Below are 26,723 nucleotides of genomic sequence, written 5' to 3' on the forward strand. Positions count from 1 at the left end.
GTTCCTTAACATGTTGAAGGCACAAAATAAATTACACTTTTCAATGCATTTTATACTCAATACATTTGTATATTTTTTTAAACATACTGTATTTGCTCTAAGTGCTGAGGTTGTATAAAATAAACATTTTTTTAAAAACCTGCTCCCTTGCAGATGTTGTTGCTATCGCGTTTGCAACATGATACACTAATTAATATTCTCCCTGACTGTAGCATTACTGGGAATTCCCACCGGTTGACCTCATTTCTCCTGTGAACCAGATATGCCCTTGACAGGTAACAAGATCAGAGAATCCTTTGTCACTGTATTCCAAGTTATTAGAAAATGTCATAGAAAATATCATACATTATTGAAGTATTTCATTCACCAGCATTAATTGTCATTAGTATCTCTAGGATTCTACTGACCTCTAAAAACCTAGTGTAGACTTTTGCACAAGATCCTTTTACAAGTAGATATGGTACCAAAGAATTAACCAGCTGTACAACTATAAGATTAGAAGATGTCCATCAGCTCATACCATTTTGACTCAGAGTACCAAACTAATGTGGAATTTGACTTTCATGCACCTCGCGGTGTCCCTCCTGCAAAGGTGATAGGGATAGTCTACCCCTCTTTCAGTCATCAGATCCTTAAGGGGCCATATGGTATGGGCCAAGGGCAGTCCCAAATTTCTAGTAACAACTGTCACTGGAGCAGATGGCAAGGTGTGAAACGTGGATGGGAAATGGGGAAAATGAGCCTCAGCTAGGAGACGAACAATCTCTGATCAGCAAGGCATGCGGGACAATTCCCATGAGCTTCCATTGGTTACAAGATGCCTGAACAGGATGGATTCCTCCCCAAAGCCATAAACACCACAGCAGCCTCACCAATTGGCATGGGAACCCTACTTTTGGCAAAATACCAGCAGCAACAGGAGAAACCTGATTATCTGCTCACTTTAAGGACCTCAACTGGTCTATCTGCTTTTGAATCCTGATTCTTGGCTGAAAGAACTGATCAAATAAATTTGACTTTAAATGAGAATATATTTTATTGCATACATGGCATACCATTTTGAAGGGGACATTGGAACAGAGTCATGAGATGACCTGACGAGTTTTTGAATGATGATTGGGAAAGTTGAAAGGTTGACAAAAAAAAATGAGATCCTTGGCTTTATAAATTGAGGCACAAAACAAATTGCAATATAAGATTAAATAGAATTGTACCAAAGATGAAAGATTTCCATTATATGGACAAACTAGATAAATTGGTGGCATTCTCAGAGCCAAATAGGTGAGACAGATATGTGATAGATATATTCAAAACCTGAAAGAGCTTTGGTAAGGAGAAATTGTCAGTAGCATGAGGGTTAATAACCAGAAGGCACAGCCAAACAGGTGGGTACAAGAACCGAAGGTGATGAGCTATTATTTTTAAATTTGCAAATCAGGGTGACCTGAAAAATACTCTCTCTCAAAAGGTGGGGCGGGGGCAGATTAGTGACAACTCAATGGTACATGAGAGAGAGAGAGAGAGAGAGAGAGAGAGAGAGAGAGAGACAGAGAGACAGACAGACAGACAGAAAGTTGGGTAATCAAAGGAATGGGTAAAATAGAATGAATGGCTGCAAATGGAAATCATTAGTGGCTGACTTTGTGGTAGCAGCCCATGTGATGACATGTTCTGATGTGTAGGGTTTGGGATAATGATGTGGAAGAAGGTGCTCAAGATCCAAAATTATTGAACTCCATATTGAGTCTAGAAGGCTATAGGGTCCTCAAATGGAAAATGAGGTGCTTTCTTCTAGCTTGCATGAACTTCAGTGGAGCAAGCCTGAGCCAGAGACGTTGGCCAGGGAACCAGGTGGTGCGTGTTGAAGTGGCAGGCAACAGGAAGCTCAGGGATCTTTTGCAGACAAAATTTAAGTGTTCTGCCATGCAGTCACTCAGTCTGCGTTTCATGTCCCCAGTGTAGAGGGGGACACATTATGAGCAGCAAATGCAGCAGACTGCATTGAGAGGAAGGTGTGTCTGGAGCCTTGGCTAGAGGACTGAGGAAGTAAACAGGCATTTTTCATTTGGGAATTGCAAGGGAAGCTGCCAAGAGGGTGTGGGGAGTTGTTGGAAGTGAAGCAGGAGTGGACAGGATGTCCACAAGGGAATAGTCCAGTGGAAGTCTGTCTGGTGGTGGTATCTGTTAGAGGTGGTGGAAATAGTGGCTAGTCATCCATTGGATGTGGATGCTGGTGAGAAGGTAGGTGAGGACAAGGGGAAGGAGGAAGTGAGGACAAGGGGGACCCTATCACTGTTGTAGAATGGAAGAGAAGGGGTGAGGGTCGAAATGCGTGAGATGGGCTGGACATGACATGACTGTCAACCACTGTGATGGGCAATCGTTGGTTGAGGAAGAAGGTGGACATTTTGGAAGCCCCTTTGCAGAAGCTGGCATCATCAGAATAGATGTGAAAGAGAACCTGGGAGAATGGATACAGTCTTTACAGGAAGCAGAGTGTGAGGATGTACATTCAAGGTAAGTGTCAGAATCAGTGGGTTCATAGTGGATATTGGGGGTTAGCCGATTCCCAGAAATGGAGGAAGAGAAGGGAAGAGTCACAGATAGGCAAGTGAAGGTGAGGACATGATGGAAATTGGAAGCAAAATTGAGAAATGTTTCCAATTACAGATGAGGAGGAATCAACACTGTTGATGTCCCTGATGTAGTGGGATCAGAGTACGACTGAAACAAGGAATGTTCCACGCACCCCACAAATAGAAAGGCATAACTGGGACCCATATGGGTTCATGGCCACACCCCTGACATGTAGAAAGTGGGAGAAGTTAAAGGACAGGTTGTTCAAACTAAGGACGAGGTCAGTCAGGCAGAAGAGGGTGGTGGTGGATGGGGTGGGTTCAGACTGTTTTCCAGGAAGAAGCAGAAAGCGCTGACACATATCCTGTACAGATATTTTCAAATCAATATATTCATGGATAGCAGTGAGTTGAGGAGTGCGTAGGTTAAGTTATTTTATTTTACATTAAGAATAACCCTCGGCACAACATTGTGCGCCAAAGGGCCTGTTCCGTGCTGTACTTTCTATGTTCTATGTTATGACATCTCTGGGCTTGAACCCAGTTCTTCTGGCTCAGAGGTAGGGACATTACCACTGCGCCATAAAAATCTCAATGTGCTGCTGAGATTCCAAATGAAAATACTGTGCAGTTTACCACTAGAGGGTGCAACAGCACTGCTGATGCCTCACCACATGACAGTCAATGTGTTACTGCAGCAATGTGAAATCTTGGGGCCTTCACAGGCTGATTGCCATGGAATCTTGTAGGCCATGTTAACAAAAAAACTGAATGTTCCCATTTATTTGCTGATTTCGATTTATTGGCCAACTATACAGTAAAGGATGTGTAAATCTCTAGACCTTCAAACTTTGAACAAAAAAAAAATAATAAATGTAAAATACATCGGAGCTGTCATAGCTTAGGTCCGCAAATGGTGTACAGGATGTAATTTGAACTCCAGTGCAATATATCCGTCTGCAACCAACTAAATCCTTACTTTGCGATAGTAAGGACTGCAGATGCTGGAAGTCAGAGTCAATAAAGTGTGGAACTGGAAAAGCACAGCAGATCAGACGGCATCAGAGCAGCAGGAAAGTCGACATTTTGGGTCAGGAACCTTCATCAGGTCCTGAGTTATAGGGCAGTCCTCTTACTTCAGCAACAAGTTTGGTGGTTAGTATAACCTGAAAGTTACGATGTGTCATGAAAGGGGGGAAGTTGAGGAGGACGATATGGTGTGGTAACCTCAGCCAGTGTGGGAATTGAACTCACACTGTTGGTGTCACTCTGCATCGCAAACCAACTGTCCAGCCAGCTGAACTAACCAACCCTCAGGATACAACAGCTTGTGCAGCAAGCACAATTTTACATTCTTCCCCAAACTGACATCAGGTTATAACATCCAGTTAACATAAAGCAAAGTGGTAAGATCCAGGGTATTGGTTGCAAGGTATGCTACTGAATTATGTACTCATCTAGATCAAAGTATTTCTAGATGACTTGGATGCGAACATAGGAAGTATGATTAGTAAGGGTGTAGATGACACCAAAATTGGAGGTGTAGTGGACAGCGAAGAAGGTTACCTCAGAGTACATTGGGATTTTGATCAGATGGACCAATGGGTTGAGGAGTGGCAGATGGAATTTAATTTAGGTAAGCGTGAGATGCTGCATTTTGGAAAGGCAAATCAGGGCAGGTCCTGCCTGGGGAGTGTTGTTGAACAAACAGACCTTGGAGTGAAGTTTTATAGTTCCTTGGAAGCGGATCTACTGGTAGATATGATAGTAAAGGCGGCATTTGGTATGCTTTCCTTTATACCAAATGGTCAGAAAATTTGAGTATAGGAGTTGGGAAGTCATGTTGTGGCTGTACAGGACATTGTCAAGGCCACTTTTGGAATATTGTGTGCAATTCTGGCCTCCCTCCTATAGGAAGGATGTTGTGAAACTTGAAAGAGTTCAGAAAAGATTCACATGAATGTTGCCTGGATTGGATGGTTTGAGCGATAGGGACAGCTGAACAGGTTAAGGCTGTTTTCTCTGGAGTGTCGGAGGATGAGGGGTAACCTTACAGAAGTTTAAGAAGTCATGAGGGGCAAGGATAAGGTAAATAGACAAGGTCTTTTCCCAAGGGTGGGGGAGTCCAGAACTATAGGGCATTGGTTTAGGGTGAGGGGGGCAAGATTTAAAAGAGACCTAAGGGGCAACATTTTCATGCAGGATATGGAATAACTGCCAGAGGAAGTAGTGGAGGCTGGTACAATTAAAGCATTTAAAAGGCATCTGAGTGCGTATATGAATAGGAAAGGTTTAGAGGGATATGGACCGAGCGCTGCCAAATGGGACTAGATTAATTTAGGATACCTGTTCGGCATGAGTGAGTTGGACCGAAGGGTCTGTTTCTGTGCTGTACATCTCTAAATAAGTTGCCGATACAAGTTGTTCAGAAAGGAAATACAGAAGAAAGCAGGAGAGGTGGGAGTATTGGTTAAGGAGACGATTACAATACTAGAGAGAGAGAAGACATCCGAGTAGAGTCAAATACAGAATCTATCCAGTTAGTTAAGAAGCAGTAGAGATAGCATTACTCTACTGATGCACTCTACAGCCAGTCACTGTTGGGAAAGAATACAACTGTTGGAAAATTATAAATGAAGTGCAAGTCCTTTCTGAATGTTATCTTCTCGATTACCAGTATTTAAGTGAGATAGGGGACAGTGAGAAAGAGTGACAGTGCTACCCCATCCTTTCTTTAAATTCTTAATCCACAAGACCATTTCAAATGGCAGCAGAACTCGGCTATTTGGCCAATTGTGTCTGCTCCAACATTCAATCGTGGCTGATATGCTTCTTAACCAATTCTTCTGCCTTCTCCCTTTAACCCTTGATTCCCTTACTTATCAAGAACCTCTGTTTTAAATACATTCAATGACTTGGCCTCCACTGCTCTCTGCAGTCACAAGTTCCACACATTCTCCACCCTTTGTCTGAAGAAATTCCTCTTCATCTCAGTTTTAAAGGGTTATTCCTTCACTGAGGCTATGCCCTTGGGTTCTAATCTCTTCTACTAGTGGAAACCTTTTCTCCCAATTCATTCTATCCAGATCTCTCAATGTTCTGTAAGTTTCAATAAGAACCCTCTCCCACCCCCATCCTTCTAAGTGCAGCCCCAGAGTCCACAACCACTCCTTATATAATAAGTTCCTCATACCCATGATCATTCTTGTAAACCTGCTTCAGACTCCCTCAACACCAGGACATTATTCCTTAGACATGGGACTCAAAACTACTAACAATATTCTAAATATGTTCTGACTAGAATCTTGTACTGCTGAGGCTATAGATCTTTGCTCCTGTATTCTAGCCATCTTGAAACGAATGTTAACATGAATGTTGAGAATCCTGTATTAGGTCTCCCAAGTTCGTTTGTTTTCCAGATTTCTGAAGCCATTCCCATTTGGAAAATAATCTATATCTCTATTCTTCCAACCAAGGTGCAAAACCTCACACTGTATTCCATCTGATACTTCTTTGCCCACTTTCCTAGCCTGCCCTTCTGCAGCCTCCCCACTTCCTCAACACTACCTGCCTCCTACCTATCTTTGTGTAATCTACAAACTTAGCAACAATGCCCTTAGTTTCTTCATCCAGATGATTTAATGAGCAGTTGCGGTCCCAAAACAGATCCCTGTGCAGCTCCACCTGTCACCAACTGCCATCCTAAAAAAGGACTCCTTTATCTCTACTCTCTGCCTTATACCAGTCAGTCAATCCATTATCCATGTTAGCATCTTGTCCCTAACACAATAGACTCTGTTCTTATTCAGCAGCCCCCTGTGCTACATCTTGTCAAAGGCTTCTGGAAATCCATCACGTCTACGGTCTCTCCTTTGTCTAACTTCCACATTACCTCCTCAAAGAAATCTAGCACATTTGTCCGGCAAAACCTCTCTTTGACTAACCCATGTTGACTCCACCCTATTTGACCATGCACTTCCAATTAACCCATGATCTCATCTTTAATAATGGACTTTTAAATTTTACCAATGACTGTGATCAGGCTAATTGGCCAACAATTCCCTGTCTTTTGCCTGCCTCCTTTTTTTAAATAGGGTTGCACTTCTGCCATTTTCCAGTCCTCTGGGAGCTTCCCTGATTCCAGTGATTCCTGAAAAATCACCACCATTGCCTCCACAATCTCCTCAGCTTTCTTCTTCAGAATTCTGGTGTGGAATCTGGGTGATTATCCACCTTCAGGACCTCCAGCTTCCCCAGCAGCTTCTCCTTAATAATGGCTACTAGTGTCTTCTATCATGAAAATTGATGTAAAGTAACCATTCAGTTCCTCTGCCTGTTACTACTTCCTTTCAGTAGTCCAATGTTCACTCCTGCATCTCTCCAACTTTTACATATCTAAATACACTTTTGGAATTTTCTTTCATATAGTTAACTAGCTTATCCTCATTTCTTCAACCCCCACCCCTTACTGTTTTTTTCCAGTTAAGCTCCTCTGGCTTTACAAGGTTTCCCAATCCTCTGGCTTCCCATTAATCTTCACCACATTGTATACTTTTCCTTTTATGCTGTCCCTGACTTCTCTTGTCAGTCGTGGCTGCCTTGCCCTCTCATCAGTATATTTCTTTTTATCTTGGCTGAATTTCTGCTGCATCTACCCAATTACCCCCAGAACAAAGAATATTACAACACTGAAGCCCTTTGGCCCTCCAAGCCTGTGCCAACACATTTTACCCTTCCATACCAAAGCAATCTTCACTTCCAGGATCTGTATCCCTCTATTCCTTTCTTATTCATGTATTTGTCCAGGTGCTACTGTGTTTGCTTCTACCACCTTCTCTGGCAGCACGTTTCAGGCACTCACCATCCTGTGTGTGAAAAACCTGCTGAACATATTTCTTTTAAACTCTATCCTCCCTGCATTTTGAGCCTGTGTCCCTGAGTAATTGACCCCTCAGCCCTGAGAAAAGTGTCATACTTTCCACTCTATCCATGCCATCTGCAACCTTATAAACTTCTATATCAGGTCACCCCTCAACCTCCAATTGTCCAGTGAAAACAAACCCAGTCTATCCAACCTTTATTCATAGCTAAAATCCCCCATACTCGGCAACATCCTGGTAAACCTTTTCTGTACCTTTGTCATTTCTGCTCCATGTCTTCCCTGCCAGGCTCTGCTTCTAGTGAATGCTGTCCAGCTCCTCCCTCAGTTATTTTTAATGCATTGTAAATCCTTCTTGCTCTTCCTCTCCTGGCTCTACTTGCAGCTTCTAAATCAACTTAAATTTAGCATTGACACAGAAGTGGGATGAGAGGAGCAGGACTGGGAATGCAAATAACCATATCTTGAATAGATGGCTTCACTCCTGCTGCTGGAAATAGCACCCGCTCCATTGGCCAACCCTGCCTGCATGCAGGCAGTCTTCCCCTTACCCCGTCCCCAATGGAGGAGGAGTTCCAGACTAGCTTACATGCACAAAACACAGATGAGGACACCGACAGGCCTGATGCAGAAAGCTCTGACATACACTGCTGGAAATCTAAATTAGCGTGGTGTGGAAAAGCATAGCAGTTCAGGCAGCATTCGAGGAGCAGTAAAATCGACATTTTGGGCGAAAGCTCTTCATCAGGAATACAGGCACAGAGTCTGAAGGGTGGAAAGATAAGTGAGAGGAGGGTGGGGGCGGGGAGAAAGTAGCATAGAATACAATAGGTGAGTGGGAGAAGGGATGAAGGTGATAGGTTGGGGGGAGTCTGGAGTGGATAGGTGGAAAAGAAGATAGGCAGGTAGGACAAGTCATGGGGACAGTGCTAAGCTGGAAGTTTGGAACTGGGGTGAGGTGGGGGAAGGGGAAATGAGGAAACTGGTGAAGTCCACATTGATGCCCTGGGGTTGAAGTGTTCCGAGGCGGAAGATGAGGCATTCTTCATCCAGGTGTCTGGTGGTGAGGGAGCAGCGGTGAAGGAGGCCCAGGATCTCCATGTCCTCGGCATAGTTGGGTGGATGGGGGGAGTTGAAATGTTGGGCCACAGGGTGGTGTGGTTGATTGGTGCGGATGTCCCAGAGATGTTCCCTAATGCACTCTGCTAGGAGGCGTCCAGTCTCCCCAATGTAGAGGAGACCGCATCGGGAGCAACAGATACAATAAATGATATTGGTGAATGTGCAGATAGAACTTTGATGGATGTGGAAGGCTCCTTTAGGGCCTTGGATGGAGGTGAGGGAGGAGGTGTGGGCGCAGGTTTTGCAATTCCTGCGTTGGCAGGGGAAGGTGCCAGGATGGGAGGGTGGGTTGTAGGGGAGGCGTGGACCTGACCAGGTAGTCACAGAGGGAATGGTCTTTGCGGAAGGCGGAAAGGGGTGGGGAGGGAAATATACCCCTGGTGGTGGGGTCTGTTTGGAGGTGGCGAAATGTCGGCGGATGATTTGGTTTATGCGAAGTTTGGTAGGTTGAAAGGTGAGCACCGGGGCGTTCTGTCCTTGTTACGATTGGAGGGGTGGGGTCTAAGGGCAGAGGTGTGGGATGTGGCCGAGATGCGTTGGAGGGTATATTTAACCACATGAGAAGGGAAATTGCAGTCTCTAAAGAAGGAGGCCATCTGGTGTGTTCTGTGGTGGAACTGATCCTCCTGGGAGCAGATACAGCAGAGGCAGAGGAATTGGGAATATGGGATGGCATTTTTGCAGGAGGTAGGGTGGGAAGAGGTGTAATCCAGGGAGCTGTGGAAGTCTCTGGGTTTGTAAAAAATGTCGGTGTCAAGTCGGTCATCATTAATGGAGATGGAGAGGTCCAGGAAGGGGAGGGAGATGTCAGAGGTGATCCAGGTAAATTTAAGTTCAGGGTGGAATGTGTTGATGAAGTCGATGAATTGCTCAACCTCCTCGCAGAAGCACAAGGTGGCGCCAATGCAGTCATCAATGTAGTGGAGGAAGAGGTGGGGAGTGGTGCCGGTGTAATTACGGAAGATGGACTGTTCTACGTAGCCAACAAAGAGACAGATATAGCTGGGGCCCATACGGGTCCTCCCTTTGGTCTGGAGGAAGTGGGAGGATTTGAAGGAGAAATTGTTAAGGGTGAGGACCAGTTCGGCCAGACAAATGAGAGTGTTGGTGGAAGGGTACTGTTGGGGACGTCGGGAGAGGAAGAAACGGAGGGCTTGGTCATGGCGGATGGAGGTGTAGAGGGATTGTATATCCATGGTGAAGATGAGGTGTTGGGGGCTGCAGGAACAGAAGTCTTGGAGGAGATGGAGGGCGTGGGTGGTGTCTTGACTGTATGTGGGGAGTTCCTGAACTAGGGGGGATAGGGCAGTGTCAAGCTAGGTAGAAATAAGTTCAGTGGGCCAGCAGCATGCTGAGACAATGGGTCGGCCAGGGTGGTCAGGCTTGTGGATCTTGGGAAGGAGGTAGAACCGGGCAATGTGGGGTTCCCAGACTATGAGTTTGGAAGCTGTGGGAGGGAGATCTCCTGAGGTGATGAGGTTCTGTATGGTCTGGGAGATGATGGTTTGGTGAGGTGTCCTTGAGTTGGCATTTGGCTTCAGCGGTGTAGAGGTCAGTGCGCCAGACTACCACTGCGCCCCCTTTATCTGCTGGCTTGATGGTGAAGTTGGGATTGGAGCAGAGGGAGTGGAGGGCTGCGCGTTGTGAGGTGAGAGGTTGGAGTGGAGGAGAGGGGTAGACAAGTTCAGGCGATTAATGTCCCAGCCACAGTTGGAAATGAAGAGTTCGTGGGTGGGTAAAAGGCCAGCACGGGGTGTCCAGGTGGATGCAGTGTGTTGGAAGTGGGCGAAGGGATCCTCGGAAGGTGGGCGGGAACCCTGATTGTGAAAGTAAGCTCGAGGCAGAGGCAGCAGAAGAAGTGTTCGACGTCAGGCGTGTATTAAATTCATTGATGTGTGGGCGGAGGGGGATCACCAGGATCACTGCACTTGATGCAAACAAATAAAAAACCGTGGCCTTCTTTGGAAACAGAGAAATATCACAGGCAGACAGAAACTGAATGGAAAGGAAATCCCAATTCAACAAAACTCAGCTGCCTTAGGCATCATATTTACAGAACCTTCCTGGTGCAGTTTTGGCAGTTAGTAATGTACCAGGGATACAAACTATTGCCCTCCCAGAGGACTCTTCTTGAGATTTCGAAGAGTTTCAGGAGCTTCTTTTTTGTTCTTACTAACTCATTTATTTGATGATGTTGTTTTGTCGTAACATTGTCTTCTGTATTCAAACTGTTATATGGGTTACTTGGACTTGCACAGGAGTAGAATGAGAAGAATTCAACAGATTCAAAATTTACTACTCCATTAAAGTCCCTACACACAACAGCAGCATTAATTTCAAACATCACAGTTCTTAAATTAGCAAGAGATAACATTCTTAAGTTCACAAGTTCTGATTTTTTAAAAAAATGTGACAAGAAACATCAACTACACATTTCCCATGGACTGGTGAGGTCAAAACTGAAAGGGTGTGTGTTTGGATCGACAGAACCACTGCATTTTAAATAATTTACAGTATGTAAGACATGTTGAGATGTGATAACACATATATATAAATCTTAATAAAGTAAAACTGTTCAGTATTACATTAGTTTTAAATCGAACACTGGCAAGTAGATAATCCCGTTGAAACTGCTCTCCCATCTCCACTGTTCATCAATCTTACAAATCCAACCGATCGTCGCAGTTTCTCCGGTCTCCTCGGATTCCCTCTGTTTTGGTCTTGCCAGCCTCACTTTCCATCTGCCCTCTCTGCCCCAGCCTCTGGTCTGATTACCTCTGGCTTCATCAGTCTTACTTCTCATAGCTGTTTCTATGGCCCTGCTTGCTCCAACTTCCAGAGACTTCTTCATTGCCACCATTCGCCTTTTTGCTTCTCCTTCAATCACAGACTGTTTCCTTCCAATTTTTGCTGCCAAGAGGCTCATGTTGAACCTATCAGTATCAACCATGAGAGACAGCCAGCCTGTGACTGGATTAGCAGCTCCTCAGATTCTGACTGTTCAGCTACAAGGACGATTTTTCAATGACTGTTCATCCCCATGACTGAACTCTACAGGGTGAATTCGCCCTCCACCCCCTGTGTATATTGAAGTTTGCAATACAATACTGGAAACCTACTAAGCACTACAGACGATGAAACAAAAATAGAAATTGCTGGAGAAACTCAATAGGGCTGGCAGCATCTGTGGAAAAGAAGCAGAGTTAACACTTCGAGTACAATGACCATTCTTTAGAAATGATAGTAGCTAGGAATGGGTGGTATTTATGCTAAAGACAGGAGGTGTTGCTAATGGTGGAATAAGTGGTACATTAGCAGGAATGGAGCTTAAAGAAAGAGAGAGGAAAAGACAGTAAGGAGACAAAAGGATGGCTGATAATATGGCAGGGAGAAAGCTGATAATGGGGACCATAAGTAGATGAAGGGTTTAACATGTTTGAAGCAGCTGATGTCAATACAAGGCTTGAGCTGTGGGGTGGGTAAAGGACATGGAATAAGGTGCTTTGTTTCTAAAATTATTGAACTCAATATTGAGTCCAGAAGGCTACAGGGTGCCCAATGGAGAATGAGTTTTTGCTGAGCTTCGCTGGAGCACTGCAGCAGGCCTGAGACAGAGATTATGGCCAGGGAACACAGTAGTGTGTTGAAGTGGCAGGCATTCAGAGCTCAGGTCCATTTTGTGGACAGAATGTAGTTTTCTGTTAAGTGGTCGCTCAGTCTGCATTTCGTCTCCACAGAATACAAGGGACCACACTGTGAGCAGCAACTACAGTAGACTAGATTGAGTGAGCACACACACATTGAGAGATGGCAGAGGCATGTGAACTTCCAAAATGGCAAAGTTAACATCAGATTAGTGATACCCACTGTCTGATATCAAGCTCTGTCTGCAGTTAGGTGTAAATCCACAGATTCCTGTGCAAATAAGGCATCTGGTGCACTACCAATCTGAAGCACATGTGTGGCATGGACATCATTTTTTATTGCTCAAGAGACCTCACTGTACTCAAAGAACTGGCACACAGCCCAATTTCACCACACCCCTGCATATATCAGTAGCATTCTTGCAGATGCAATTTCACCAAGACATATAATTGAGACTTAAAATATAATGTGATGTGTTGACTATTTAGTTATGAAGAGTTAAGCAACTCAATAGTTACAGTAAGACAATTTTTTGAGTAAATCACTTTTCATTCTAACCCCCCGCCCATGTTTCACTACAACAGAGGAATTATATATATAGTTACATTATAATTACAAAAGTTTAACACACACTTAACTGCTCAAATAACAAGTCATTTTACTTCATTTGTCGACTTTTAAATGATTTCTGTTTAGATGCTGCAACTTATGTCGAAAACAGTTTTTCTGCACATCTGCCTTCAACCATTCAAAGCGTAAAACATTTGGGGCTAATTACCTAGCAATTATACCTCTGCTTTAGATTACAAATATATTACTGTACCTCTTGCTCTGCTTCCAGGTATGAGGAACACTGCAGACAATTGAACTTAGCATCAGTGCAGTTACAAATGAGAATAAAACCAAATAAATTAGGCCCTCCACACCATCATAGCACAGTCCTGTCAGAGCCTGCACATAATCCTGTCGAAAATAAAGAAAAAAAATGACATCAAAAACAGAAGGACAATCATTGGTCACAACTCCCATGTTTGTGTGGCCAATGGTAAAACACAATGACTTCAATTTTAGTTGGGGGTGCCCCAGATATTAAAAGACTCGTGCATAAATTGTCACATTGAGGAAAAGCAACAACAGGAACTTTCAAAACAAAATGTACAGCAAAACTGTTATGTACCCTTATTAATTATTGGTTATCTGCAAAATATTTTCTGTGATTGGAGTTGTAACAGTTAGGTTAGGGAAAATAGCACAGGCTGAGTTTGACTTACTTCCAAATTAATTTACATGGCTGTAGCCGTGAGTTAGGTGAGTCAGGGAGTCCTGGAGGTCGAGTTGCAGGAGCCTCAGCTCTTGTCCTTGTCCAAAATATTCAAGAGTTTGTGGGGATGGGAATGGGAACTGCAGAGTGGATGAAACATCAGACTGCAGCTCCATGGTGTAGGGAGCCATTCAAGTGGTAGGGTGGGGGAGTAAATGTCATTGTAATTGGGAATAGTATAGTTAGGGACATAGAAACATTCTTGTGACCAGCATCGAGAGTCCTGAAGGTTGTGTTGCCTGCATGGTGCATGGGTTTGGGATATCTCATCTGGGCTGCAGAGGAACTTGGAGTGGGAGGGTAAAGATCCAGTGGTTGTGGTCCATGTAGGTACTAACGGTATGGATAAAACTAGGGCAGAGTTCTGCTACGGGTGTATGAACAGCTCTGAGATCAATTAAAAAGCAAACCCAAAAAGGGCCATGAGCTAACCGGCACAGGGTCAATAAGATTAAGCAGGTAAATGCATAGCTCAAAGATTGATGTGGGAGAAATTGATTTGAATTAATAGACATCAGCACCAGTACTGGGGAAGAAGCGACCTGTTCCGATGGGATGGCCTTCATCTGAATCTTGCTGGTACCAGAGTCCTAATGAATCGCATAACTCGGGCTGTAGACTGGGCTTTATACTAAATAGAAGCGGGGAGGGTTTAGTTTTGGGGAAAATTAGAAAACCCAACTTAAAGGAGGAGATAAGAGTGCAGGTTAGTGATGTGGCAGATGGTTACTAGACAATAAAATGAGGGATAGAACAGGTAAAAAACTTTATGCACCAAGGAATTATAAAAAAGGAAAATTTAACAGTGGAACAAATTCAAAAGCTTTATATATAAATGCACAAAGCATTTGAAACAAAATTAATAAGTTAATAGCGCAAATAGAAACAAAAAGATATGATTTGGTAGTGATTACTGAGACATGGTTACAAAGAGACCAGGTCTGGGAATTGAATATCCAAGGCTACTCAGCATTTTGGAAAGATGGACTGAAAGAAAATGGAAGTGGTATGGCCTTGCTGTGAAGGAAGGGATCAGTACCATAATGAGAAGTGACATAAAAATGGGAGATCAAGATAGAAATAAGAATTAGCAAAGGGAAGAAGAAATTGGTAGAAGTAATTTACAGATTCCCAACAGCAGTTCTGCAATGGGGCACATTACAAACCAGGAAACATTAGAAGCTTACAAGAAAGTTACAGCAATAATCATGGGCTATTTTAACATACATATAGACTGGAAGAATCAAATTGGCAAGAGTTCATCGAATGTATTAGAGGTAGTTTCTTGGAGCAGTATGTTGTGGAACCAATCAGAGAGCAGGCTACTCTGAATTTGGTATTGTGACATGAAGAGAGTTTAATGGATGACATCATAGTTAAGGATCCTCTAGGGGGTAGTGACCACAGCATGATAGAATACAAAATTCAGTTTGGGGGTAAGAAAGTGGAGTCCAACAGTAGTGTTCTGGAATTAAACAAAGGAAATATAGGCATGAGGATAGATTTGGCCAGAGTCTATTGGGTAGAAAGGTTAAATGATAAGACAGTGGATGAGCAATGGAGGATATTTAAGGAGCTATTCGATTCCTTACAACTAAAATCTATCCCAGTGAGAAGGAAAGAGGGTAAAGGGATTAAAAAAAAAATCCAGGGCAAAACAAGGACAATATAAGGTCAAAACCTAAGGTATACCATATTCCAAGGGCCAGTGGCAGGCTGGAAGATTGGGAAACTTTCAAACATAAGCAAAGCAATACTAAAAAAAAGAGCTAAGGTAAATTATGGAAGAAAACTAGCATAAAATATCAAAAAGGATAGTAAAAGCTTCTATAGGTGTATAAAAGGGAAGAGAGTCACGAATGTGAATGTTGGTCCCTTGGAAGATGAAACCAGAGAGTTAATAGTGGGGTACACTGCGATGGCAGGGATGCTGAATCAATACTTTGCCTCAGTTTTCACGGTGAAGGACAATAGTACCATTCCTGTTGGAACAGGCAAGTCAGAGGCAATCGATAAGGTAGAACTTAAAACAATAAACAGGGAAAAGGTACTTAGTAAAGTATTAGGATTGAGGACAGAAAAGTTTCCTAGGCCTAATGGCCTACATCCTAGGGTAATAAAGGAAATGATGGTGGAGATCCCATTAGTTACAATATTCCAAAATTCCAGTTCCAGTGGATTGGAAAATAGCTAATATATTCCCCTTAGTCAAAGAGGGAGGAGGGAAAATGTGGGAAATTACACAACAGATAACTGTTGTTGGGAAAGTCTTAGAATTGCTTATTAAGGAAGCACTATCAGGACATTTGGAAAGTCAAATGCTATCCATTAGAGTCATCATGCTTTTATGAAGAGCATATCATGTTTGACTAATTTGCTAGACTTCTTCGATGATGTAACAAGCAAGGTGGACAATGGGGATGTTGTAGGTGTACTTTATCTGGACTTCCAGAAGGCGTTTGGTAAAATGCCACACAAAAGGTTAATTCACAAGGTTGGATCATATGGAATTAGGTTAATTTAGTATTCTAGATGGATGACTGGCTGATGGGCAGAAGACAGACAGTTGGGTTAAATGTGTTTTTTTTTCCTGAATGCCAAGGTGTAACTAATGGGGTGCCACAGGTTTCCGACTTTGGACCCCAGCAATTTACAATCTACATTAGTGGAAAGTGAGGACTACAGATGCTGGAGATCAGAGCTGAAAGTGTGTTGCTGGAAAAGCGCAGCAGGTCAGGCAGCATCCAAGGAGCAGGAGAATCGATGTTTTGGGCATAAGCCCTTCTTCAGGAAGAAGGGATAGAAGGTTCTCCAGCCAAATTTGCAGTTGACACAAAAATAGGCGGGATAGTAAATTGCAGCGAGGAAAGAAAAACCTTACAAATGGATATAAATAGGTTAGGAGTGTGGGCCAAGATGCAGTTTAACATGGATAAGTGTGAGGTCATACATTTGGGTCGAAAAATGGGAAGCAACTTATTATCTTAATGGGGAGAAACTTCGGAGTGCTCCAGTGCAGAGTGATCCAGGTGTACGTGTTCATGAGTCACAGAACACTCACATGCAGTACTGCAGGCAATAAAGAAAGTAAATGGAATGTTGGCTCTTATAGCTAAAGGAACAGAATATAAAGGGAAGGAAGGATTGTTACAGCTATACAAGGTATTGGTGAGACCACACCTGAAGTATTGTGTGCAGTTTTGGTCCCCTTATTGAGGGAACATGTAGTGGTATTGGAGGCAGTTCAAAGCAGGTTCACTACATTGATGCCAGAGATGAAGCCTGTGTTATATGAAGAGAGATTGAACCGTTTAGGCCTACTCTCTCTGGAATTTAGAAGATTAAAGGGGAGATCAAGATGATGAAAGGTGTGGATAAAACAGACGTGGAGCGGATACTTCCTCTTGTGGGGCATTGTAGGACGAAAGGTTTTAGTCTTAGGAGAAGGGGTACCAACACAGAGTTGAGGAGAAACTACTTCTCCCAAAGGGTTGTGAATCTGAGGGATTCGCTACCTCAAAAATGCAGTGGATGCTGGAACAATGAATAAATTTGAGGAGAAGTTAGACAGATTTTTAATTGGTCATGGGTTGAAGGAATATGGAGAGAAGGCAGGAAAATGGGGGTGAGGAGCATATCAGCTATGATCAAATGGCGGAGCAGACTTGATGGACTGAATGGCCTAATTTTGCTCCTATATGTTATGAAATTCTAAAAGTCAGCAATGCTTTCACATACTGGGGATAAAATTGAAAAGTGCCACCATAGTTCACAATTAAATGGCCTAACCCTGAAAAATAAACCATTCATTTTCTCTACAATTGTAACATCCTCCATCATCACCAAAATCTGACTTTACTTCATGTGAAGTTACTTGTGCACTTCTAATTTTCACTCCACAGTTAGTGGCTATACATTAAGCTACATAGATCCCAAGCTCCAAAATTTCTATTTTAAGATTCTCTTCTCTTCTTTCAAGACACAAAAACCTCTTTGATCAAGTTTTTGGCCTAACACCCCCAATGTCAACTCTAATTTCAGAAAGCTTTCAATTTTATCTTAGATATATTACTTGCATTAAAATAAACCTTTAATTATTTAAAAATGTGAGAATGCTAAAGCAATTTGTGTGGTCTGTGGTGATCATGCATACATATTATACTTTTTGTTCTGTGCTACCAGTTTGAAGAGATACACTTTTAGGGATGTTAATAGCGCATTGAGTGGAATACAGTCTGCAGTAGGTAATGGATGTGTCATTCACACACAGGCATGAACATATGAAAATGGCAGGCAAAAACTAGCCTAATAATCCTGACCTCACTTATGATGGCTGATGGCTCATGATGAGACACTTCCCACCAGTTTGCTTTCCCTAATGTAATTTCATGGGACAGCCAAAAAAAAAATCTGATGTCAACAAGAGAAAATTCATCTTAAACTCTGTCTAGTGGTCAAAACCTGTCTAAGAATCCAAATGACTGTGTGTTAATCAATGAGTCATTTGTCATCAACTGTCTGAAATGGATTACACTGGCTGTGAATACTTCCAAATACGCGATTTAAAAACCTTTACTGCAGTTTATTCCTACCATTAAAAAGACTTCACAAATAGTTCAGTCTTTATTTTATTCCAAATATAGCTACTGAGAATTTGAGGTGTCATGAGAAAACCCAACAGCATTGCAATGAAAGCAAACAGCTTTATAAATACTGCACAGGGACAATTTGGTGCTTGCCAGAAGGTTTTTGAAATTTACACAAATTCATGGCTTTAATTAGATGAACTGAGCCTGGTGGTGCATGTTATAAGACTGTCTTGAAATCTCAACAGTTGACACTGACGTTACTCTTCCGTGTGGAGTTTACATGCTCTCCCTGTATCTGCATGGATTTCCTCTGGGTGCCTGGATCCCACTCCCCAGACTGTCCAAAGACGTGCAGGTGTGGATTTGCCATGCTATAAATCGCCCTGAAGCATCCAGGGATGTGTAAGCTAAGCAAGGTAGCCACTATAAATGGAGATTATGGTGATAAGGTGGAGGCTGGTCTAGGCTGGGTGCTCTTCGGAGGGTTGGTGCAGACTTGATGGGCCAAATGGCCTTTCTCCACACTGTAGGGATTCCAAGATTACATACTGAGGATTAAAGAATAGTAACACACTATAAAAAGTCAAAGAAGAATGGATGCTGAAAATCGGAGACAAAAACATATTGCTGGAGAAACTCAGCAGGTCTGGTAGCACCTGTGCAGACACAGCAGAGTTAACTTTTCGGATCCAGTGACATTTCTAAGGAAGCATTCTGAAGCATCACTGCACCCAAAACGTTAACTTTGTTTCTGTTTACAGGTGTTGCCACACCTGTTGAGTTTCTCTAGCAGTTTCAGTTCTGAGTCGCAAACCATAATTTCAGAAGAATGAACAGCAATTATATATTCTGGGAACCAAATACTTAGTTTCTCTTCGCATTTTCACACCACCTTGAATACTCACCATGTGAAGACTACGGCAATCAACCAAAGCTGTCAACTGTTGCAGAGTGGTCTCTGTTGAATTCAATACTATTTGAGTTCGGTCCAGATACTCCTGTTAGCAACATAAGCAGCAATGCTCATTTCATAAGACATCATCACAATTCAGCGGACATTTACAACACTCATTTACAACACCTTTAGTCTATGAATAGAGGGAGACTGTTAAATTTGACAAGAGGTCAATGTGAATACTGTCAAAGACTGTTATTGGTAATTGAACACAATTTAGTTCCAGTTCCAGATTTTGTGGCATCTAATGCAATCCCAACCACAAAATCCACTTTCTGTCAATATTTCTAATTTTTTTTCAAATTACTTAAATAAATGTTTGAATCAATGCATTAAAATTACTACTAAATGCATTATATTAATATAATGCTAGAATATGGCTATTGAATTCTGTTTCATAGTGCTTGGTTAAATGCACATAATGGAATAAGTCAAAAAATCATGTGGTGTGTGCTTTACTAATTACTTTTTAGTTTACTTGTTTGCAGATACTACAAAGAAAAGAAAATATCTGATTTGGAAGTTATTTAACTTGGAGAGAAGTATACCTTAGTCTAAAGTTTCTGTTCTAAAAAAGAAAAAATTGGAAAAAATTAAGAGAATGTCACTGCAGCAACAAGAGAGAAGTGGACATACTGCTGAGTTTCGAGCCAGGCTAATTACTGAAAAGCATAAAGTTTCTTGTTTTCTAATCATGCATTCATAGAACTTTGCAGCACAGTGACCTGTGTCAACTGCTGAAAAATTGGTTCCATTATTTTGTCACAGGTTAAATTCAAATCCCTTTTGAAATAGTCAGTATGTCTGTTTCACAAGCTTTTAAAACAATACATTCACGATGCTAACAACTCGCTATGTGAAAATTAATACATGGCTTTCCTCTGGAACTATCACCAAAACAAATTATTAGATTACTTACAGTGTGGAAACAGGCCCTTCGGCCCAACAGGTCCACACCGACCCGCCGAAACGCAACCCACCCATTTACCCCTTACCTAACACTACGGGCAATTTAGCATGGCCAATTCACCTGACCCGCACATCTTTGGACTGTGGGAGGAAACTGGAGCACCCGGAGGAAACCCACGCAGACACGGGGAGAACGTGCAAACTCCACACAGTCTGTCGCCTGAGTCGGGAATTGAACCCGGGTCTCAGGCGCTGTGAGGCAGAAGTGCTAACCACTGTGCCACCGTGCCGCCCACAAATTAGTGCCCTTTAGTTACCAACACATGCTTAGGGAGAAAAAAAAAATTCTCTTTTATTTTGTTTAAAGATTTCAAGATTTTGAACATTCCTTTAAAGCAAGAAGAGATTCAAAAGCAAAGGGCCCTGCTTATCTGGCCTCTTCACTTTGCTAAAGTTACCCAAATCCCATGCAAATTCCAGTATATTTCCTCTGGACTGTTGCAAAGATGTTGATGCCCTTTCAATATGGTTATGCCCAAACTTGAACAACATTATCTAGTTGCTGTTCCATCAATATTTTATTTATGTTTAAAATAACTTTGTTTTGTCTGCTTTATCATTATTTAGAAAACAGATCATCTCATATACTTTGACAAATATATCAACTTATTTTAACACTTCAAAGATCATACCTGCATGTGCTTTAAAATTGAACCACATAATTTGCCTCTCTACATTATTACTCCCAAAATGGATTTTGGATTAGTGGTGCTGGAAGAGCATAGCAGTTCAGGCAGCATCCGAGGAGCAGCAAAATGGAGTACTTCTTCCTTGACTGCATTAAACTTCACCTATCATTTGTCTGCTCAATCTGTCAGTCTGTTCTGTTCTAAAAAGGTAGCTACAACTATCTTCACTGTTTACTTGCTCTGTGTCATCTGCATACTTTAAAAAAAAACTGCATTCCCCTTTACCCAACCCCAAGTTCAGGTCAAGATATATATCAAAAAGAGCAGTGGTTCTAATACCCACCAACCATACCTCCCAGTAGTATGAAACAAACATTTACTGCTACTTTCTGCTCTATGTTTCTTAACCAGTTTGACGTTCTTCCTACCAAAGCTACTCTAATTCTGAAAACACATTTATGTTACAGTACATTAGAAGCTTGGGATTGAGGTATGAAAACAGTGTAGGAATGTACAATAGCTACAAGACAACAAGATTATTTGCATTAAAGCAGGTCCAAGGTTTCTCTCTACACAGTGAAAGATCTGCAAGCTCTTCTCCCTGAAGGACAGCAGACAGAGAGTGCAGTAAAGAATAGCATTGGCTTACAGCACAACAGAAATGCAATGTTGTGGCAATGGTATTCAGTATCAAATGCTATACTGCATATATGGCAAAGCAGTTTAAGAAACAGATCAGGCAAGGAGAGTCAGCATCCTTTTTAAAAATGTATGGCACTAAAGAGCTTCCAGGTTACATACTTATTTCAGAGAATATTGTCATATGGACAGACAAACAATCTGCTGTAAGATTAACGTGTCTTCTAGGGTCATCAACAACTTTACAAATAAACAAGTACATGCTTCTAGGGTGGCTACTGCAGAGGTTACATTTCAAACTATTTCCCATAAATGCCCAGGAAATCATTTAATGCCTTGACAGGGCTCACTACATAAATGTAGTGGCGAGGAATACTTAAGTAACTCACTTCTTGACTCCCCAAATCATGTTCACCATCTTTCTACAAGGCACAAATCAGGAGTTTGACAAAATACTTCCTACTTGCCTGGATAAGTGTAGGGAGAAAGTGAGGACTGCAGACGCTGGAGATCAGAGTCGAAAAGTGTGGAGCTGGAAAAGCACAGCATCCGAGGAGCAGAAGAATCAACATTTTGGTCATATGCCTTTCATCAGGATTGTGGGGACTGGGGGGGGGGGGATGGGGGTAAATAGGAGATAAATAGGAGGGTGGGGGTAGGGGTAGGGGTGAGGTTGCTGGGAAGGTGATAGGTAGATGCAGGTGAGGGTGATGGTGATTCGTTGGATCTGGGATGAGATAGGGCATGGGAAAGGGAAGAAACTGGTGAAGTCAACGTTCATGTTTTGTGGTTGGAGGGTCCCAAGGCGGAAGATGAGGCTTTCATCCCCTTGGTGTCAGGTAGTTTGGATTTGGCAGTACAGGAGGCTTGCATGTCCTTGGCGGACTGAGTGGGGGAGCTGAAGTGGTCGGCCACAGGGTGGAGGGGTTGTTTGTTGCATGTGTCCCAGAGATGCTCCCTGAAACATTCCGCACTTTGGCATGCTGTCCAGTGGAGGCAGCGGAATTGGGAGTAAAGGATAGCATTTTTACAGGACGGTGAGTGAAGGAGGTGTAGTTCAGGTAGCAGTGGGAGTCAGTGAGTTTGAAGTAGATGCCCATGTTGAGTCAGTCACCAGGGGTGGAGACGACGAGGTTCAGGAAGGGGAGGGAAGTGTCCGAGACAAGTGCAGCTCCAACAACACTCCAGAAGCTTGACACCATCCAGGACAAATACACAGGCCCCACGCTGGAAGAACACAGCAAGCCAGTCAGCATCAGGAGGTGGCGAAGTCAATGTTTCAGGTGTAACCCTTCTTCCCGAAACATCGACTTCTCTACCTCCTTATGCTGCCTGGCTTGCTGTGTTCTTCCAGCTTGCTACCTGTCTACTTTGGATTCCTGCATCTGCAGTTTGCCTGATTGACACCACATCCACAAACATCTGTTATCTCTAACGTCGATGCTTTTTAGCAGCAGTGTGTACTATCTACGAGATACACATCAAAAATTTGCCAAAGATTCTTAGACAGCACTTTCTAAATTCACAACTACTACTATCTAGAAAGATGAGGAAGGCAGATACATGGGAACACTACCACTGCAGACTCCCTTCCAAAGTACTCACCATTCTGATTTGGAAAAATATTGCCATTCCTTCACTGTCCCAGTGTCAAAATCCTGAAATTCCCTCCCTCAGGGCAATGTGGTTCAATAAGACAGTTCACCACCACCTTCTCAAGGGCAAGTAGGGATGGCAAATAAACACCAGCCAGCCAATTAGTGGTGCCCGTGTCACAAGGGGAATTTTTAAATAAAAAAAATTCTCTTTCACTCATAGCCTTACTTATCATATATTTTATTCTATTCTAATAAAAACTGAACAGGATATGTAATTGTTTATTGCATACACCATCACCACCAACATTATGATTTGGATTCTTAGTAGTGTCTTCCCGCATTTCACAGAAACCAAAAGGTATATTCAGACTTCATATTCTTTAAAAACACAGCCCCAGAGAAATGCCACGTACCCCTCCCAACCCAGACTGAGAAGTAAACAACACACAAACTCATTTCGGACAGGCTCTATCTTTCCACTGTTACATTTCAGCATTGTCTGAATAAATGGGCGGCACGGTGGCACAGTGGTTAGCACTGCTGCCTCACAGCGCCGGAGACCTGGGTTCAATTCCCGACTCAGGCGACAGACTGTGTGGAGTTTGCACGTTCTCCCCGTGTCTGCGTGGGTTTCCTCCGGGTGCTCCAGTTTCCTCCCACAGTCAGGTGGGGTCAGGTGAATTGGCCATACTAAATTGCCCGTAGTGTTAAGTAAGTGGTAAATGTCGGGGTATGGGTGGGTTGCGCTTCGGCGGGTCGGTGTGGACTTGTTGGGCCGAAGGGCCTGTTTCCACACAAGTAATCTAATCTAATCTAAATATACATACTTATAGAGTGGCAAAGGTTAATGGAAGATTTCAAAAGATGTTTAAAATCTTCTAGAATTTTTATGTAATGAATAAGGGGAAATTGTTTGCAGTGACAGAAGGTTCAGTGCTACAGTCATGTTTAAGGGATTGACAAAAGGATCAGAAGCAACTTGCTGGATGATTTATGATAATTGGAATGTATTGCCTGTAAAGATAGCAGAGGCATATTTGACACCTCGTAAGCAAATTGCATAATATTTCAAAAGGAAAACACTTCCAGGTTGTGGAGAAAAAGTAAAGAAATTACTATTTAGATATCTCTTCAAAGAGGTGATACAAACATGATGGGTTGGAATGGCCTCCTTCACATTCTTTTTCTCCATGCTTAATAAAAACATTTGGTAACAATGCTGTATATATCACAAATATGTAGTATTTTCACAATGCTATATTCAATCTCTAGTTTACATCTCCAAGAGCAGCATAAAGTACACAGCACAAATGTTAAACAAGAGCAAGATTATTCAAATTGATAATATACACAAAAATAATCAAAACCATTACTCAGTTCAGAAAAAAGTACAAAGTAAGCACTTCCCTCATCGCTACTCAATTTTCACAGGGAATTACAATTGAAATTATACACCATTATGCATGCTGTAATGAAACAATGTTTCTTTGGAAACAGTATGTGAAAAGTCCAGCAACAGATAAAAATGTTTTTCTTTTACGCTATTACTCACACGAGAGGATGGAAACTCGCGCACAGCCGACTTTAGAAGCTCCGATATGTGGTCCTGTATCTCCACTAGGGCTTTATGGCTGCTAGAGAGTTTCTGGAGGGTAAACAGAAAAGAAATGCTAGAAGAATTAAGAAGTGCATCATTTATGTATCTCCAACTCAGATGCAGCCTATATATGTAACTTATCGCAGTCATCTGCACATAGTTAGTCAATATTCAATGAAAAGTAAAAAATATGTAGGTCACTTTGGAAAGCAAACTCATGGGATTTCCTCTCCACTCCAAATCAAGCAATTAAACTTGTTAACTAATGTCATTAATTCTGAATAATCCAACAATTTTCTGGGCCTTTGAATATCTTTCCCGAATAGTCAATTGCCTACCAATTTATTTGAATGCTTAAAGCAAACCTCCAGTATTAGCAACCCATTCTGAATAAAATGACTTCCCAACATCTAATCTAATACATTAATGATGCTGCTATTTATCCCTTGACTCATTTAAATAACTTAGGTTTTGAGATCCTGTTTGGATCAGGGTAGCTGACTGAAAAGTATGACCCACTGCAGATGCTGTCAGCATCAACAGTTTTTGTTTGTACAAGTACCTATGATGGTAAGAGAGGCACCCCGTTTTTGCTATAGCTATACTTCTGCCATTGATATGTCTGACTAGAAACCATCTTTAATACAACATGAGTGGCATTAGGAGCTGTGTGACAAACATTTTTGTAATCACAGCACCGAATGGTGTTCAAGGATAACAACACATTTTGGCATGTGACTAATCCTTTGAATTATTCATGATTTTGCTCGCTCTAGAACTGACTATTCCAACACACTCCTGTTCAACCTCCCAATTCCTAACCACTTGCAGGCATCCAAATCCCAACCCAAAGACACAGGCAGCTTATCCCAGTCATCTCCATGGTCAAGTACACCTAAATGTTAAAATTTCAAAACCCTTTAAGACTTCATCCGTCCCATTCTGTATAATCTTTACAACTCTCCAAGATATCTGCATTCATCTCTCAGAATGGTTACAGTGAAGGGGGAAGCCATTTGGTCCATCATGTTTGCACTACCTCTTCAGTTGAGCATCATTACTTAGTGGGAGAAAGTGAGAACTGCAGATGCTAAAGTGCCAGAGTTGAAAAAAGTGGTGCTGGAAAAACACAGTAGGCCAGGCAGCATCCGAGGAGCAGGAGAATCGACGTTTCGGGTATTAGCCCTTCTTCCTGAAAAAGGGCTTATGCCCGAAACTTCGATTCTCCTGCTCCTTGCATGCTGCCTGACCTGCTGTGATTTTCCAGCACCACATTTTTCATCATTACTGAGTGCCAATCTCCTGTTTATTTTCCCACCCATCTCTTTGCACACTATTTTATTCAACTGATCATCCAATGTCCTTTTCAATGCCTCAATCAAAACAGCCGCCAACTACACTTCTTTACATACCTTGACTTACTGAAGACTGACATTCTCTGGAAATCTGTTTCAGAAAATGTAATTTTCATTAAAGATAGCCAAGATTGTCATTCAGAGCTGAAAATGTGTTGCTGGTTAAAGCACAGCAGGTTAGGCAGCATCTCAGGAATAGGGGATTCGGCGTTTCGAGCATAAGCCCTTCATCATGAAGGGCTTATGCTCAAAACGCCGAATTCCCTATTCCTGAGATGCTGCCTAACCTGCTGTGCTTTAACCAGCAACACATTTTCAGCTCTGATCTCCAGCATCTGCAGACCTCATTTTTTACTCGAAGATTGTCATTCAGTCTTCTATCTGAACAACTCGATGGCCAGGAAAGAATTTCATTTCTAGTTCATCAGAGCTGGCCACATCCATTCAGGCTGTTTAAAAAAATCCCATGGCCTCCCAAGCTGTTTACTCAAGTGGTTTTCAGTAGGCAGTTTGGCAACTCTGCTTTACAATCTCTCTTTTTAAAAAAAAGGACAAAATGATCCCTTAAAGTGACAATATCATCACAGCCTTCTCCAGCCCAAAGAAAATCCAGTAACCATTATTGTTCATTCCCTATCACTCAACCAATTTTGTAGCTGTATTGCTACTGTCGCTTTAAACCATAACTTAGAACTTTCCTGTTGTGCGGTACTGTAATTAAAAGGATTACCCTTATCGATCCTTTCTGTTACCTCTTCAATGAACTTTAGCAAGTTTGTTAAACACTATTTCCCCTTTAAAAATCCATGCTGGCCCTTCCTAATCAAATCATCTTTTTCCATGCAACTG

The 26,723-nt window shown here is 42.3% G+C and overlaps 1 protein-coding gene across 3 annotated transcripts in view; it reads right to left on the reverse strand.

Moving 5' to 3' along the window:
- The window catches only part of LOC132825547 (protein tweety homolog 3-like), a 303,535-nt gene that overhangs the window by 38,626 nt on the left and 238,186 nt on the right, over positions 1-26,723 (reverse strand). For all 3 annotated transcript variants that reach the window (XM_060840923.1, XM_060840924.1, XM_060840925.1), the window contains exons 9-11: positions 24,475-24,567; positions 19,038-19,130; positions 13,046-13,185 (exon numbers count right to left, since the gene is read on the reverse strand). In XM_060840923.1, coding sequence (XP_060696906.1) covers positions 13,046-13,185; positions 19,038-19,130; positions 24,475-24,567 — 326 coding nt within the window. The remainder of the gene's footprint in view (positions 1-13,045; positions 13,186-19,037; positions 19,131-24,474; positions 24,568-26,723) is intronic.

Source organism: Hemiscyllium ocellatum, chromosome 20, assembly GCF_020745735.1.
Source record: "Hemiscyllium ocellatum isolate sHemOce1 chromosome 20, sHemOce1.pat.X.cur, whole genome shotgun sequence".
In the NCBI taxonomy this organism is placed as follows: domain Eukaryota; kingdom Metazoa; phylum Chordata; class Chondrichthyes; order Orectolobiformes; family Hemiscylliidae; genus Hemiscyllium; species Hemiscyllium ocellatum.